Source organism: Hirundo rustica, chromosome 9 (assembly GCF_015227805.2).
Source record: "Hirundo rustica isolate bHirRus1 chromosome 9, bHirRus1.pri.v3, whole genome shotgun sequence".
NCBI classification, from domain to species: domain Eukaryota; kingdom Metazoa; phylum Chordata; class Aves; order Passeriformes; family Hirundinidae; genus Hirundo; species Hirundo rustica.
In genome coordinates this window covers 8,440,545-8,457,184 of record NC_053458.1, presented here as the reverse complement: position 1 = coordinate 8,457,184, position 16,640 = coordinate 8,440,545, and the positions used below count along the sequence as shown (strand labels likewise).

At 40.0% G+C, this 16,640-nt stretch overlaps 1 protein-coding gene across 2 annotated transcripts in view; it reads right to left on the bottom strand.

Moving 5' to 3' along the window:
- Positions 1-847: 847 nt before the first annotated feature.
- The window catches only part of STIL (STIL centriolar assembly protein), a 19,474-nt gene continuing 3,681 nt past the window's right edge, over positions 848-16,640 (bottom strand). For both annotated transcript variants that reach the window (XM_040072729.2, XM_040072728.2), the window contains exons 6-16: positions 16,150-16,233; positions 15,950-16,036; positions 14,174-14,321; positions 12,936-13,045; positions 12,014-12,128; positions 10,183-11,235; positions 8,771-8,918; positions 7,799-8,024; positions 5,717-5,900; positions 4,864-5,117; positions 848-3,043 (exon numbers count right to left, since the gene is read on the bottom strand). In XM_040072729.2, the coding sequence (XP_039928663.1) occupies positions 2,224-3,043; positions 4,864-5,117; positions 5,717-5,900; positions 7,799-8,024; positions 8,771-8,918; positions 10,183-11,235; positions 12,014-12,128; positions 12,936-13,045; positions 14,174-14,321; positions 15,950-16,036; positions 16,150-16,233 (3,229 nt within the window). In that variant the 3' untranslated portion in view covers positions 848-2,223. The remainder of the gene's footprint in view (positions 3,044-4,863; positions 5,118-5,716; positions 5,901-7,798; positions 8,025-8,770; positions 8,919-10,182; positions 11,236-12,013; positions 12,129-12,935; positions 13,046-14,173; positions 14,322-15,949; positions 16,037-16,149; positions 16,234-16,640) is intronic.

Below are 16,640 nucleotides of genomic sequence, written 5' to 3'. Positions count from 1 at the left end.
TGGGTGGGGAGCACCAAAATGATTCAAAGTAAAGCGGTCAGTGATGCTCCGAGCAGGCCCAGCACCTTTTCAGCTAGCACTTTAAATATCTTCCCTTAATAATAATAAAGAATAGCTAGAAACAATACAAGAAAAAAACAAAAACCCCAAAACCAAATCAATAAAGCCTTGATGTTTCCCCATCACCCATGCCATCACCTGAACAGGCCAGCTCTAGAGCTTGGGCCTCTGTGCTCAGTTAACAAAGCCAGACCTGGCTTTATATGTATTTATTTACCACAAATTCCAGTAGATGCTTCAGGGGAAAAAAATCCAGACATCTTGAAATTACTCAGCACCACACTGTTGAAAGGAAAATGTTGCTTAAAAGGAAGGGTGTTTTTTTTTTGTTTTGTTTTGGTCCAGTAGATTAACATTTTGCTCGCTCAGAGGTTGCTGTCCAGGATTATATGGCTCTGCATAACTTATTATAACACCACACCCTTGTCCTGAGTTGTGTGCAAGTAGTTTGGCTTTTGTTTTCAAATTGTTTCTAGCCCTTGAGCATTTGAAGAAAGTCTTTAAAATATTAACCAATACAGCTGTCATCTTCCTGTGTTTCCAGACTTTTTACAATAGGAAACAAAGAACAAAACCCTGCAACAATAGCTCAGAGGTATGAATTGCCTCATTCATCTCACTGGAATGTTCAAAAACATTAACTATTTTTTGACTGATTCAGCAGAAAATGTGCTGGCAGATAATAAGCTTATGCCTGATCCAGGGGAGATTCAGGGACTGAGAAAGGTTTTATTTTTCAGCACAGCAAAGTAGCACCTTTCCTGAAAGGAAGCAAATATCCTTGTTGATGGAAGAGGCTGCGTGAGAGGAGAAATTCTGGCTTAAAAGGAGCTGCTGCCTTCCTCTCTCTGTGCTGGCTTCAAAACAGCACATGGTTTATCTCAACACAATTCTGTAATAAATTAATTAGCAATTAGTGCCCACTCAAACATACCAAGAACTAACACTGCAGTCCTTAGGATTTGACTGGGAAAGGCCCAGGATTTCGGTGCAGTGTGTTTTAATCTCTGGTTTAACACTCAGAACAGGAAAGGCAAGGTCAGCACCGCCGGCTGAACTGCTGTTGAGACAATGCCATCACTAAAACAAAGTTTGTTCCAATGCCTGTGAGAGAATGCTGATGCACCAAAAGGCCAGTGAGAAAACACATGGCTCCACCATCATTCCACTGTCCTCCTACCAGGAATGGTGGGAATGGGAATGAATCACCACTTCCAGCCAAATTCTTCACCTTGTGCAGCATTCTCATCACAAGGTTACAGAAAGGAGCTGCTTCATTATTAGACTGGAGTGCTCGGTGACAGAATATTTATGTATTAATTCAGAACAATGTAAATTATTATTTCTGATTACCCCACCACCCAGTATCAGATTCCAGAGGAGTTCAGTAGCAGGTGAACCAGTGAACTTCAGGTCAACCATTTTAACAATGACTGGGACACCACATGTGTCTTAAATAAAGGCAGCATTGGACAAGTGAAAATTAATTTTTTAATGGAACCTTTGACCTTTATGAGCAGTATGTAATTTTAAATAAATAGAAAACAGAGGTGAAAAAAAAATTACAAGTTTTAAAAGTGCCAGCTTTCCCTCCTTTCCTTCAAAGATTTCATGATACAGAGAGTTACATGTGCCATTTTGCCTGAATTCAAAATAATTTTATGCAAAGTAAAGCCAAAGTTATACTTCTCTTCCCCACAGACACAACCCACACACAGCAATCCAACCATTTCAGCAAACTTCAAGAAATTAGTGCTTTAGCTCTGTTACCCCTGCTTTGCCACACACATTATCAGTGGCTCACAGATGGCACAAACATGGAAAAGACTGTTGTTAAAAAGTCAACAGAAAAACACTTAAGTTACCACCACTGTTAAAATTATATAAAAATACATCTTGGGCTCAGGTTGATTCAACATCCTTTAAAATCACACCTAACTGTAAACAAAAGTGCACACATATGTCTATGCTAATCAGCACTGCCTCAGCCAGGCACTTTGAGGTGGCTGTCCCTGAGCTGGGCTGAAAACTCAGTTCTGCAAGCTTTACATTGCTACAACAGAGTGACCTCTTCAAAGACAGCTCAATTCGTGGTTTCCTGTAGCCTTTTACAGAGAGGTCCCTCTGATTTGAAGCAGTGATTGCAGCCATCTCAGGGGATGTTCAGAACAGCTTTGGTAATTGCCTGAGTTGTTTCACATCAAGAATGGTGCCAACAGAATTTATGCTGTTTGACTGGTTTAACGTTTCAAGAGTTGGAACGTGTAGATTTCCGCGGAAGGCCTGAGAATCTCCTTCATCTTTCCTGATGGGTTGTTCAGTGAATTCAACCCTCCCAGGTAACAACCTGGGTTTTGATTTTAAATCCTTTAGGAACTGAAGTGAGTTTTCATCTGCTTGATCTGTTCTGGAAGGAAAAATTTCGTTTGCAATATTTCTTAACACAGGGCTGTTTAACTCTGGTGGAGAAGCATGAGCAGTCAACTCTCTGCTGGGATTTTTTAGGTGAATGGGAAGCCTTCCACCCATTCTTTCAGGTAATTCAGTCTGGTGGCTGAAGCCGTCCAATGCAGGGGTACAGTTTTTGTCTGGCATGCTTTTGCTTTTGACAGTGCCAAAATTGTCATCTTGAGCCTGCAGCTCCTCTTCATCTTCACTGCCGTCGCTGCCCTGTATCAGCCCATATCGCTTCATGTACTTCTTGGTTGCAAAGGACATATTGGTGGGTGAAATTAAACTCAGACCCACCATGCTCTTGTCCGCATTTGTCTGCAAGACGTCTTGGAAGGAGAAATCTGTGGGAGGATTTTGGCCTGAGCGACTGAGAGACAGTCGGGATAACTGATTTTCACTGAGGTACTTCAGTGCTATGGCATTTGCTTCCATGCTCAGATCAACAACGTTGGGACACATGCTGACATTGGCAAGTGACATGGAATTTAATCCAGGCACCACTGCTTCAGGACTTATGCACGCCAAGATGCTGAAATAGAACATCAAGAAGTTACCTTAGCATTACAGGAAAAGCATCAATTTCACGATTTTGCTCACTGTACTGATTTCTGTCTTCTGAACACAGCTCTGTATCAGGGCTGAGATCATGTTAGCTGCACATACTGAAAACTAGTTACTCACCCCCCCAGTATCCAAACAGTGTCAGAGGATGGATGATATCTCCCCTTCTCCTTCAAATACACAGTATCCTCACATGAAGAACCATCCATCTCTAGCAGGTTACAGAGCTGGTTTTGGTTTTAAAGCAGGTTTGAGCTTTTGGTCTTTTCTCACCAGCGAATGTGACATTATGTGTGTCTGATCCTACAACTCTGAATTCTACCATTCAGCCGAAATTTTATAGCTAGAAATACAAGCCCAATGACTGAGACCAAGAACATCTTTCTCAATGCATGGTAATTCCAGGATTTTTACGGAAACTGACATAACATCTGTTTCCAGAAGCCTACAAGGTTCTAGTTTTTGAAGTATCCTCAAATGGGAAATGTTCATTTGTTCTGTTGCCTGCTGCAGCAATTTCTTGTGTATCTATCTATCTATCTATCTTGTGTTTAAGGAATGAAATAACAAACTCTGGTACACCAGTAGTAGTTGTAAACCACTGCATTTAGTTCACACATCATATATTAGGTTCACACACCCAAGCTCCTCACATTAAGAATTAAGAGGCTTCCTATTTCACTGAGCACAAATTCTGAAGTTTGCCCAGGGAGAGTAAACTGGCTCAGAACAACAACAACCACTTATTATGCTATGGAGCTGCACTGTTGTTTCCTTCTCTACTGAGCTGTAGACCTTTTCTCAGAATTGTTTATCAGTCTTGAAAGTGGCAGAAGGAAGAACTCCACCCCACTCCCCAAGTTTGAAGAAAAAAAAAAAAAAACCAAGAGTTCCAGTTTTCCCTCATGGGTTCATATGTTAGCATGTTATTGACATTAAAGGAACACCGACAGACTCCAGCCAGGAGGGCAGTCCAGAAATTCCAAAAAAACAGCCAATAAAATACAAGTAAAATGGAGAGAAAAGACATTAGAAACTGTATGACTGGAAACAGCTTTTGACACATGGCTGAAGAGAAGATTAATTAGGAGGTGGCTAGATTTTTTGTTTACATAACAGCTACACACTAGGATCAAGAAGACAATAAGGATGAAAGTGAAGCTGTACCAGGCAGTCAGCCTATGCCTACACAGCTACACAAGTAAATTCCTGTGCCAAAAAGCCCTCCCTTCAGAAGTTACTTCTCTGTTCCTTCCTCTGTTTCAACAAGGCTGTTTCCCTCCCCAGCACTTTCTCTGCTCAAGGCACAGCACCCACGGTAACCAGTAACTAGGACAGAACCAGTTTTGATTAGCCACAATAACAATTTCACATGTACTGGTAAAGTGCAAGACAAAGATTAAGAAGCAATGCCAAAATACCCAGCTGCTTCATGTTCAGTCTCCCAAGTCCAGAGTTGCTCTGGAATACTTGGACACAGACCAAAGAATTGCCCATAGCTTCCTTGTTATTCTAGGGAATTGCATGTACAATGCTTAAGAATCACCAGGTGCTCTAATAGCATGAGCTACTTGTGTTATACGTAAATAATATGAGTTTTGCTAACAGAGCTCTCAAACCTATCTGAAATGCCCATAGCATGAGCAAGCACTTCAGTTTTGCCGGAAACGTAGATCAAGGTGCACCCAAATCCCAGTGGTAGTGAACATTCTTCTCTTGACTCATTGAGCCAAATATTCATTTTCAGTTGGATCTACACATTACTACTCAAAACCAGCAGCATTTTACCTGGCATTCTCCACTTTGTGTGTATTTTCCTTCACACTGCCGGGTGAGTCCACTGTCACTCCAAGACTCCTCAGCTGTTTGAGTGTGGCACTAATGACACTCTCTTTGTCCACCCCTCCTGTGTCAGTCTCTGAAGCCACTTCTGCTGTATCATCAATATCCTGATACATAGGACTGTCATCAATAACAAATCCTGATTTTAAAGGCAAGTGATCTTGCTCTTCTGAGGTCTTTAAGAGGTGGTTTACCTGACCCTACAGAAAAAGGGAGCACATGGAAAAAACAGGATGACATACAGGGACTGTCAAGTACCAAAATCCTGACTTATTCTTACATAACTTCAAATACAACTTGATGGATTTATAGCTTATTCTGACAAAGAAGGAAAATTCACATACAGTTCAGATGCAATCAAACTCACAGCAGTATAGTCAAACACTGAAATATCTTACACTCCAAGCTTTCTATAAGAGTCTGTTCTTAAACACATCACATACTGATATTCTTCAAGATTAAAATATCTACCCTTTAAGGGACTTGAAGGTAAAATGCTGTGTTATTTTAAAGGCCACTAATTTGGGAAGTTATCAGCTGATGTCCTTGAATAAAAGAATTATTATTTATTAGATAATAGAAAGTACTCCATGTATGCATGAAAGAGTAGTACAAAATAACCACTTAAACAATTTAAAAAAAAATTGAAGAACCACAAAGTTGGAGCCTTCTGTAGAGCACAATGTGAATTTGAAAACCACACGCAGCTCTCACTCATGGCAATACCACATCATAACTTCAGCAGGGTGCTGTTCTAACTTTTGCATTCAGTGCAGAATATAAAATGTACATGAGTTACCAGTAAGTCCTGGTAAAGCTTCTGCTCCTCGGAGGGCTGCAGCGAGGAGGGTGGCTCAGAGGTCTGCTCACTTGTTACCACCACCTGGCTCCTGGCTCCCTCCGATGGCTCATTCTGTAAAGACACACTGACACTTTCTTCCAAGGATGAATCACGAACAAGTGCTTGGGAAACGTTTCCAGTTCTGGAAGAGAACACCGAGACAGCTACATACTTCCTTGAAGCAGCAAAAGCATCATTATCACTGTATGTACTTTATTTTTTCATGAACATCAGAGGAGGAGAACAATCGAGTACTGCAAACATAATGGGTTTTAGTTTTGCCTGCTGCTCAAGGCTTTGCTCCTTTCCGCAGTCACTTCCTCTCAAAAATCATTTGAGGACTGAGGAAATAGACCTCCAAGTGTACAACTACAACAGCCCAACTAGATTTTCAAAAGATTGTTTGAAAGCGGCAATAGCATCTCTGGACTAGTTAAAACTCAGTGACACTCTGTGACTTAAACCAGATGAAAGGAAAGGTATTAACGATTTGGAATTTCTGTTTTCAGCATTTCACTTATAAGCCTTTAGGAGCAAGTGTCTTCTGTATGCTCTGACACATGACTTACTCAAAGAGCTGCTTTTACCAAGGTACATAACTTGTCATGTGATTCCTGTGGCAGTTTAAAAACTTCTCAAAGACACTTACAAGTACACACATGCACACTGAGTATCACAAACTGAGAACAAACACCAAGTTGAAATATTTTTCAATAAGAGATGTGAAGGAGGAGGGATAAAGGCTAAAAAGGGTAAACACTGAATGAGTTATAACACAATGCTCTGCACCCCCCTCAGCTGGTGTGTGAATTGCATAAACCTTTGGGGACCAGACATATCAATACTACTATCATCCCAAGAAGATCCTCAAGCGACCCTCCTCCCCCTTCCTGTTCCTCCTGAGGACACAAGTGTAAGATAAGGGAATTTCAGAACTCAACTGATCAATTGCCTGTGTTGAAAGCGATAAGATTTAAACCACGTGACATACCAGATAGTCAATGTAGGTTATCAGCCACTGTTACACTAGCAATTATTCATCATTCCCAAAAATGTTCCCTTTCTCCTCCTCCTCCAAGAAATCTGGGTGATGCTCTACATTCTCACTATAAGATAATCTACCGGTATTTTACCAGTTTACAAATCCAAGTTGAAGAGACCCTTAAGATGGCACTGTCCTAAAATACAACATTCATAAGATTGATCTGAATCCATGTTATTTCGGGTAGCAGTATATGTTTGCAGACAGTATTTTAATCCAGGACTATGAAAAGTTAGGTTATAGCTTAATTACCACCATTTTCCCCAATATGAGTATTTTAGAAATCTAATTTAATTGGAAAGGTATTCCCCCTCCTTTGGCTTTTTATACTTAGACAATATTAGATCATTAAAGTGCTAAATTCTTGAGCTATTCCTACGTAGAAGTAGCATCCATATAGGTAATTAAAAATACTTTTAAAACCACTTCTCAAATTAGTCTGAGATTAGTCACTGCACTATAAAGAAACTGAGCTTAAAAATAATTAAATTAACAGCAGTGAAGTCAGTATCTGCACACACCGCACACGAAGTAATCAGGCATAAAATAAAGAGAAATTCAGGGAACAGCCACATAATCATAAACTCCTCATCCCAAGCCCCTCAGAACTGGAAGGCTTCTGAAATCTAACGAAGAAAAGCCACTGTAGGAAAACAAGTGAGTATAGCAGCATCTCCTTTTCCAGTCAGGATTTAAGGTAAGGAAAGGAAAGCTGCCAGCACAGTGCATGCTTTTGCAAGTTAGAGGCTTTTGCCATCAGCTGCTGCTGATAGGTACGCGAGCTAAACCTGCATGCCTGATAAATGCAGACTCTAAAGGCAGCTGTGTTTTGGTGAGCTGTACAATTCGAAGCATAATTAAAAAATAAAGAAGGGAGAGAACACAACAGCTGAGGTCAGACTATTTATAACTCCTGAAGGAAAAAATATTACAGAAGTAATAACTTACATAAGACATTTCAGCACATGATGTGAGCACAGGGTGTTTCTGTTACTTACTGGGGAGTGTTCTGATTAGCTCCTTCTTCCACAAGGTGAATACTCTCTACAAAGCTGGGCATGTCAACCACTCTTAAGGAAGAAGCAATACTTGTATTACTTGCATCTTGTTCAGCATTAATTGAAATGCTTATGTCTTCCTTAGAAATCTCTCCATCTTCTTTTTTCCCTCGTGGTACGGAGTTGCCTTGTTTTTCTGAGGCTGTATTCCAAAATAAACTAGCACCTAGGACAAAATTAGAGATTTAACTATTTAGGAAGAGTCATTACTTTCTTCTGAGACCCTTTGGCTTTGTATAGCTAGAGGAATAATTTTCTCCCATTCCTGTTTCTTTCACCATTTTAAGTGATTTACAGTTTAAATTAGCTAAAAGTTGCCAAAACACCATCCAAGTCCTAATTTCTTTTAAAGTATACTTGATGAAAAAAAATGGTTGTATTAAGTAATTTTAATGTATTGACCTTGAGCCTGTTTCAAAGTTTCCTCCAGACTAACCACAACATTTCCATGGATTTAAGAGGGACCAATATGTTAATATGCAGCTATACAGACACAGCTGCATAACTTGCCTAAATTAAAGCAAATACAATCTCCTCTTCATGCATGATTTACAAACAACATCAATAATATATTTATTGGAACGATATATGGCATAAAAGCTATTACTTTCTGAAACAGTGTATTAAATCAAAAAAGATGCGGAGTTATGCTTTAACAAGACACCACTTTAAATAGAACACCTTTCTAAAGCTATTGGAAAAATAATTCTTTCAGTGATGGTAATCAAAGACAAAAGTAACTCCAGCCTAAACTTGCAAATAACACCTCAACAACTCAGGTGTTTTTTTGCATCTAGGTACGTGTTTACAGAGCTTCAGCATTCCTGCAGAACATTTCCTCCATGGCCAAACGAACCGCAGAAACGTCCAGAAGAAGCGGTGCTGGTCTGTTTTCAAAGAATGTAGCGTTACCTGTGCTCACAGCAACGCTCACGCTTTTCCTCTTGTGTGATGGCGGTGAGGTCTGTGTTTCCATGGAGACAAGGTCCCCTGGCTTCTCCGGCTGCACAGCCTCCGAGGAACCCGTCTGGCGAGCCTGCGCTTCCAGCAAGCGTTGGATCTGTAACAGTCAGCACAAAGTTAGGATCTGCACAATAAAATATAAGCTATAGCAGGCAAAAGTGAATTAATTGGGTTCTGCTAAGATCTGGATTCAAACACGGGCTGCGCTGCCACAGCAGTCTGAACACCTTCCAGTTCTCAGCAGTGCACACAGCACAAATCAAAACACCAATTTTGATGTTGGCAGAGCTAGCAAAGAAGGAAGATCTTTAAGCACATTGGCAGAGGCAGCACCAAGACAACTTGGGTAAAGCCTATTTGCACCACGCTTGCTGGAAGTATTCCTTGCCTTTCATTCACATACAAAGCCTATTAACCGACTTACCAGCCAAGCATTTATACGCCAACTGTCCCTACACCAACTTTGTATTAATCACAAAGCTAAGCAATTAAACGATAAAATTAAGGTTGCCAGGCAATCTTCTCTCTAGGATTTTCATCCACCCTGTTCACCGCTTAGTTTCCAGCTCCAGGGAGAAATATAGTAACAGTGAAGGCTGCAGTAAGGAGGGGCTTCCCTCATGCTCAACTCATGCTTTGGGAGCTTGACTTTACACACAGGAACCATACCAAAACCAAATTCCAGCTGTAATTTTCTAGTTCAAGTACTGAAAACTTTCCTGTTTGTATTGTTCATCACCAGCAGCAAAATTTAAACTCTGGCCCTTCAGCCCCAAATCGTACCCTGCAAAATACAGGGCCAGCAGGTTGATCAGGAGGCTGGTATTTTGAAGAAACTTAACCTGGTGAGACAACAGAACACAGCCAGACTCCCAAAGTCCAGTTTCCTAGAACAACACAGGAATCAATGCAGACAACTGAAGTTTTCAAAGCTCAGGGAGCTGCAGGCTTGAAGGTGGAAAAAGCCACATACGAAAACATTCTGTGCTTCACCTATGTTTACAGCATTCCAATGCCTATGCAATAATTGTTTTTTACACAAACAAGCATTTAAGTAGAAAAGTGTTTATACAAAAAGTGTATCAGTTTGCATTACAGTCTACTAAAACCAAACCTTCATGTTATGGAAATACCACAAAAATAAATGCAAAATTTAATGAGATATAAGTCAAATAATTTTTAAAGGGACACCAACTGGCAGAGCTAATTGAGTCCCCTCCCCATGCCCAGACCACAGCTGGTATGACAGGCTCTCTTGTCCCAACACAGATAGACAACATTTAATTTAATTCCTTTGGCAGGGGAACTATCAAAGCACAATCACTGAGAGGGCAGAGGGGAAAGCTGTCATTTCCACAAACCTGAGCTTGAAGTAATTTGAGTTGTCTGTCTTGCTCGGTCAGGAGCCGGTATGCATCTGGAGATAATCCCATCATTCCGTTATCTGATGCTGCTGCAGGGGCAGGTGTGTGCAGGCACGGGGAGTGGGCTGCACAGCACTGCGGACTCGAGGGGCTCACACTTGATGGCATCCTTACTCCAGGTGAAAAGCCACTGTCAAGAGAACAGCTCCCTGTTTTCCCAGGAAATCTCATGTTTATAGGGCTGCTGGTGGCATATCCTGGGTTGCAGCAAACATTTGGGCAAATGATATTCTGATGGAGCACTGCACAAGGATTTTGCTGAGCCATCTCCGACTGGATTTCCGCTCCGTGTTTGGGGCTCATTTTACCAATTCCTTGCCGTGAGTTTATGGGATTGTACTGGAGCGAAGCGGGACACTGACAGCTGCATGCCGGACAGGAAGGTGACACTCGAACTGGCACCTGCAGGTCTGGTGGCTGTCTGCAGCTCTGTGGTGACAAGGCAGAGCTGTGGAGGACTGGCTGTGTAACAGCAGGAAGCTGCTTGGAAGCAGATATCGATGCTCTCCTAACCGGAGGCCCTCCCTGTGGTGTGACACACTCAGGATTTAATACAAGTTTTTCCAATGGCTTCCTGGGGTGATGCACGGATGTATCTGGGGAAGGCCCACTACAAGGGGTTGAAGGAGAAGATGATCCTGAACTTCTTCTTGATTGAGGGGAAGCCTTCTTACACTGCACCTGCTGCTGTACTAGAGTTTGATTTCCTCTACAAGGCATTGAAGTTGGAATTTTCTGGTTTATAGGATTTGGTAATCGTCTCAAAGAGTGATCCCCTGTATTAGCAGGAAAGTTCTGCCTGTCTTCAGAGTGCTGGCTGGGGTGACACGTAGATCTCATGCACCACTTCTTTTTAATAGGCTGATTTGGCATTGTGGGTAGACTTTTAGCACTTGAAGTCCCCACAGGCTTAGATGATTGTCCTGATTCTACGAAACTCCCATCCAAAATAAGCGACAGCTCCGGCACTGAAGGAAAAATTTTGGTAACCTGAAAGGACAGTTACACACATGTATGATAATTTAAAAACATTGCCTGCTCTTTGAATGCGGAATTTCCTCAAAGAAAATGTTTTCATTTAAAATCAATATATGATAATTATCAGCTCCAAACCAACCACATATTAAAACACATTCCTAAAAGACTGGAGAATCCAGGAAAAGCAGCAATATCTCTAGGATCATTCTGAAGGGAAAATTGCTTTCATAGAGCACAACAGCCATATCTGCCAAATGAACGCTCCATGTCATTTAGGAGTACATTTCAGAACATGGATCTTCCCCTTCTAGAGGCGGACTCTCTGTTCCCTCTTACTATTCTTAGATGCAGGAGATAGCTGCAATAGAACATATTTTATACACAATTCCTTCTAGACCTATGCTATACAAGAGCTGGTATGTGTTGTATTTATACACAGTACAGTAAGGACAGAGCAGCAGATCTTTTGGGTAAATGAAATAAAAAACCACAAGAGCTTACTATCTCAGTCTCAGACACTACAGCTCTTCTGTTCAACAACAGTCAGACTCCTAAAGTAGAAACTACTCTCTCTATTCCCAAATCATAACATATACAGGAATTAAAGTGTCTAGAACCCTGAAAAAATGGCAGGTTAACTAGAGGAGTGGGACTCTTGGTTCACTTCTTTGATTCTGTTTTCCCCTGCTAGCACTTTGAGAGAGAAGCCTTATGCTCTCCAGTTCCCTCACAATGAGTTTTGCTGCTCCAAGTGTCACATCAGAGACACCCAGAGCAACTATTTAGTTACCTGTTGACTCACTGGGTGAGGACTTGGAATTGGTCTGGGGGATAAATCCTCATCTTCCACACCAGAGTCATGATCACTTGCTGACAACTTGCTGGGTGAAGAGCCTTGGGGAGGACTAAAACCAAAATAAATCAAAGTAAAAATGCTTGCTTGTCAGATTTGGCAGCAGTAACATGAAACTTCATGTTTTTCAATGTGCCATCCAGAGTGCATCATTTTTTCTAAGAAGCAGTTGCTATCTATCTTCTCTCTGGTTAGCTGGGGAGTTCACCCAGCAAAGAGCTCTAAGATCAAACAATGAAAATACAAATTCTGCTTTTGGGCAAGAAGATACAAACCCTCCCTCCCCACAGCATCACACAGACACACCTTTTAAGTGACATTCTAGCAGCAAAGCACTGATTTACAGTAAAAAGATGGGAGGTGCTACAGCAAAGATTGTAACATTGTTTGAAGGAAAATAAAGGCCATCTTCTAGTCATAGATAAAAATCTGATAGGTAAGCCAGGTTCTTAAAAATTACTAAGTTTCAACCTGTCCAGATCCTGAAGCTCTGAAAAGTGGGCAGAAAAAAAGGAATTTTTTCTGACTTAAGCACATTTCAATTAGAGATTTGCTTCAAAGGACAGATCTCACTTAAAGCTTAATACAGCAAACGAAGCCTCATCAGTGAGGAAGCCTTTTTAGAAACATCCACTGTATAAATTAAAACCACCAGTACCAAGCAGGTTTTTTGGAATACAATCATCTTGACCATCTTACTTGAAAAATACTAACTCTAGAAATAAACAAAAGCACGTACACAGATTGTAATGCAAGAGAACACATGCACACCTAAACTGACACAAAGCACAGAACAGATCAAAAGCCTCATCCAATAAATATTTCATTTTTGCATATAAATGGCATCTGAGAGATTTACCTTTTAATTGGAAGTTTCTTGCAAACTCTACTGAAGAACTCAGTTTCTGCATTTTGGTTTTCTGCACTCAACTCAAAGTGGATAGGGCTCTTGTCTGATGGTTCAACATTCTGGAATGAAACGTTCCACATTTGTGAAGCACGAAATCTTCAGACTTTGAATCACTGAGGTACTACTCCCAAAGAAACAGCTTTAAGGACATTATATGATTATCTGCTACTTGTCCTCTACTTTCAAATTTTTTACCACTACAAGGAAGCAGGCAACTTCCCTTCCTGTTTAAGACTGTTCCCTGCTACTCTGTAAAGTAGTTGTGCTAATTATAGTTGTGAGCAGATGCTTCCTCACTGTAACTGCTCAGAAACTCCTCCAGGGCTGCCACCACTACAGGAAACAGCAAACGTTCCTGTACTGTTTCACACACCACAGCTGGGCAACTCCTGGAGACAACAGAAGTGAGCTTCTGTGGAGAGGTCTGTCATCTTCAGAAAGCTAAGCTGTCCCTAGGCTAAAGGTAGAAGGCAGACCTGAACAAGGAAATTCAACTGGGAAGAGAACTGAGAACACAGCACAGCACAGACATTACACTCACTGTTCCTCTGACAGAGCATAGCAGCATTTACTGAGTAAAATAACAACTCAGCTTCAGGTTCTGCACAAGCCTAGGAAAACACATAAGGAACTGAGATTTCCTAGAACTGCCTCAAACCATACTAGCCATCTCCTAGACTTGTATCATCAAATTCTTTGAGAGCTCCTCTGCACAAAGATAAAATTTGCCATTGATAAAACTCTGATGAAATTGGTAACCTCTGAGTTCCTTTCTGCATTCCACTTCAAGCAAAGCTCAACAGTCAGCTTTGCTCTCCAGCAATCATCACCCAGAGCAGCTGTTAGATGTGTGAACACAGCACACCAGAGTAACAAATGCTGCAGGAAGTCTGAGTTTCATAAGGCCAGCAGGTCACTAGTAGGAAGGAACACTAATCAAGTACAACACAGCACATAATACTTAAAAGACAGATGCTTAATGCTATTACAAAAGTGAGCAGTGCTGACTTTGGAAGTCATTTCTCAATTTGAGGGACAAACTGAATTTACAGTAGTCCCTAGGAAAAAGCAGCTTTATAGAGCTACATTATTTTCAAACACTGCAAATCCATTTGGGTCACATTATAATGACTCTTTTAAAGCAAATTTTGAAGTACCACGATGCAGAAGAAAAGCAAGACACTTACTTTGAAGAGGTGAACTGTTTCATGACAAGTTAGGATCTGAAAGCCCAGCTCAGTCTGCCCACTGCAAGGAACACACTCATAAAACTCTGGTTCCTTGTGTGTCAATGAATAAAGCACAATAAGAAAACTCCCAGATTCTGAAAAAACCCTAAAATAGATGAAAAACACATCTTTAAATAACTTAAACATGAAGAAGGCCCTTCGATTTTCAATACAGTAAGCAAATTTTCACACAATTTAGCAAATTGGTGAATCACAGCATTCTGAGTGGTGCTGAGCTACAGATAATGCAGATTTATTACTGTAGCCACGTGCAAGAATCAAAGAAAAGTAGAGAAATGGGAATAATCCATCTCCTTTGTATTTCAAACCTTTATGATCACTTAGTACTTTAAATGAATTCCCGTAAGAGTTCAAACATAACACAAAAAACATCTGTAAGAATGATACTGTGTTTTATTTTCTTTTTTGTTTTCAGTTGAAGATGCATTATAAAGACACTTAGTGACTTAATTATCCCTAAGCATTCAAAAAACATAAATTAGCAAAAAGATTTTTTTTAAGGAAAATTATATTGAAGGTTTTTTTTTTCTCCTACAAATTGAGAATAGCAAGTAACAACAATCAGCATTTAACAGAAGTTCAAGGATAATGACAACAATGTATGTTTCCAGAAAAAGGCAGTACTACTTTCAGAACAGTTTTTCTTTTTATAGCACTTATAGCATGCTTGTTTGTGGGGTTTTTTATTTATTTGGTTTTTCATTAAATAATATACGTGATAGAAAAAAAAACCCAAACCAAACAAAACAGTAGAAACAGGATGCTTGAAAAACATATCCATGCAACTTCAAAATTATACTTAAAGAGTTAAAAATGTATGATGCGCAGATTAAGCAATTAGCCTGCAGAGGTTAATGCTGTTTGCATGGTTCATCAAATCTCCCTAATCCACTTCCATGATGGCATCAGTGAAAGTTAATGAGAGTCAAGCACCCAAATTGCCTATCTATTAATCTAATTGGTCTCTTATCTGTGTTTGGACATATTTCAGTTGTTAAGGGAAAGAAGTCTATTTTGTAATTGCAGACACGTGTTCACCAAATGTGGTTGTATTTCATAATTTAAAAACAAGTGTGGTCAGTCAGAAGTGCTCATGCATACAGCATACTTTAGAGTCTCATTTACCTGAGGTGCACTTTCAAACTATAAACACCTTGGCAAATATTACAAGAAAAGATACAGACAATGAGGAATGATTATCCACTATCCAATGAAAAAAATATCCCAGAATGTAAACATTCTTTAAACAAACGGAACACTTAACAGGAAGTCCTAACAGCACACCATAGGCTGCAAATCAATATGTTTCAATATTGATGTTGGTCTGGCAAAACCAAGAAGAAAACTTATCTCAAAGAAAATACCCCTAAGGAAAGTTCAAAAACAAACCCCCACCACTGTTTAAACTCCTGTTTCCTGCTTGTGGATTCTTATTTAAACTAAAATGCAGTGACCTTAATGATATTAATGCTTACCCTCTTCTGACTTTAAGATATCAGCTCAGCTTTCCAACATTTCAGTCACAGAAAATTTTTGTGCAGAAGCCAAAACCAAAAAGAACATTTAAACCAGACAGCCTTACCTCTATACAACATACAAATCACAGAATTTCCTCAAATATATTTAAGCAGAGTCCATGCTGTCATGCATTTCTGTGGAATACTTTTTTAGGCAGCCAATAGCTTCTATGTTTTACCTATAAAAGTGACTTGCCTTTCTTGAATTGAAGAACTGAACAAATATCGCAAGCAACAGGCCCAGACTTGAGGACTACAGATATGAGTAACTCCACTCAGCCAACTGAAAATTAGAAAAAAATCTAATTAGAGACAGTTCTGTTACCAAATTTTTGCTATGTAATCACTCAGATACATCTCAAATCTATGTGTCTATTAATCTGGACAAACACTTACATTCCAACTAATGGCAGGGCATACGCCTTGGGATCAGACTCGAGCAGCAAAAGCAATTTCCGTGTTTGGTCCATAGTAAGGTAGCTGAAAGAAAGCAAAAGTTGAGGTATTTTTAGTATTTTGGAAGGCAGATTTTCAGAAAAAAAAATCCTGAAGAGACTGGTATAAGTTTAGAAAATACTGTAAAAAAGGAAATTTAAGGAAAAAAAAAATCAAAACTACTCTTACTCCACACACTTAACAGCAACTCCCCAGCTTTTTAGCAATTCCCTGTGTATCAAAGAGTTATCAAGGACAAAATTTACTTAGTTCTATTTGTAGTGTTTTAGTGAATACAAGAATTAGTGTTCATAATAAATCCCAAAGTACGAGTCACGTTAAATTTGAAGAGCAACTTTCAGAGAGGCATTCATAAAGTCCCTGTCCAAATAAAATGACATTCAGTTGCTTCAAATGATTTCCCTGATCTATCTTTAGTTCATCCTCCTAAA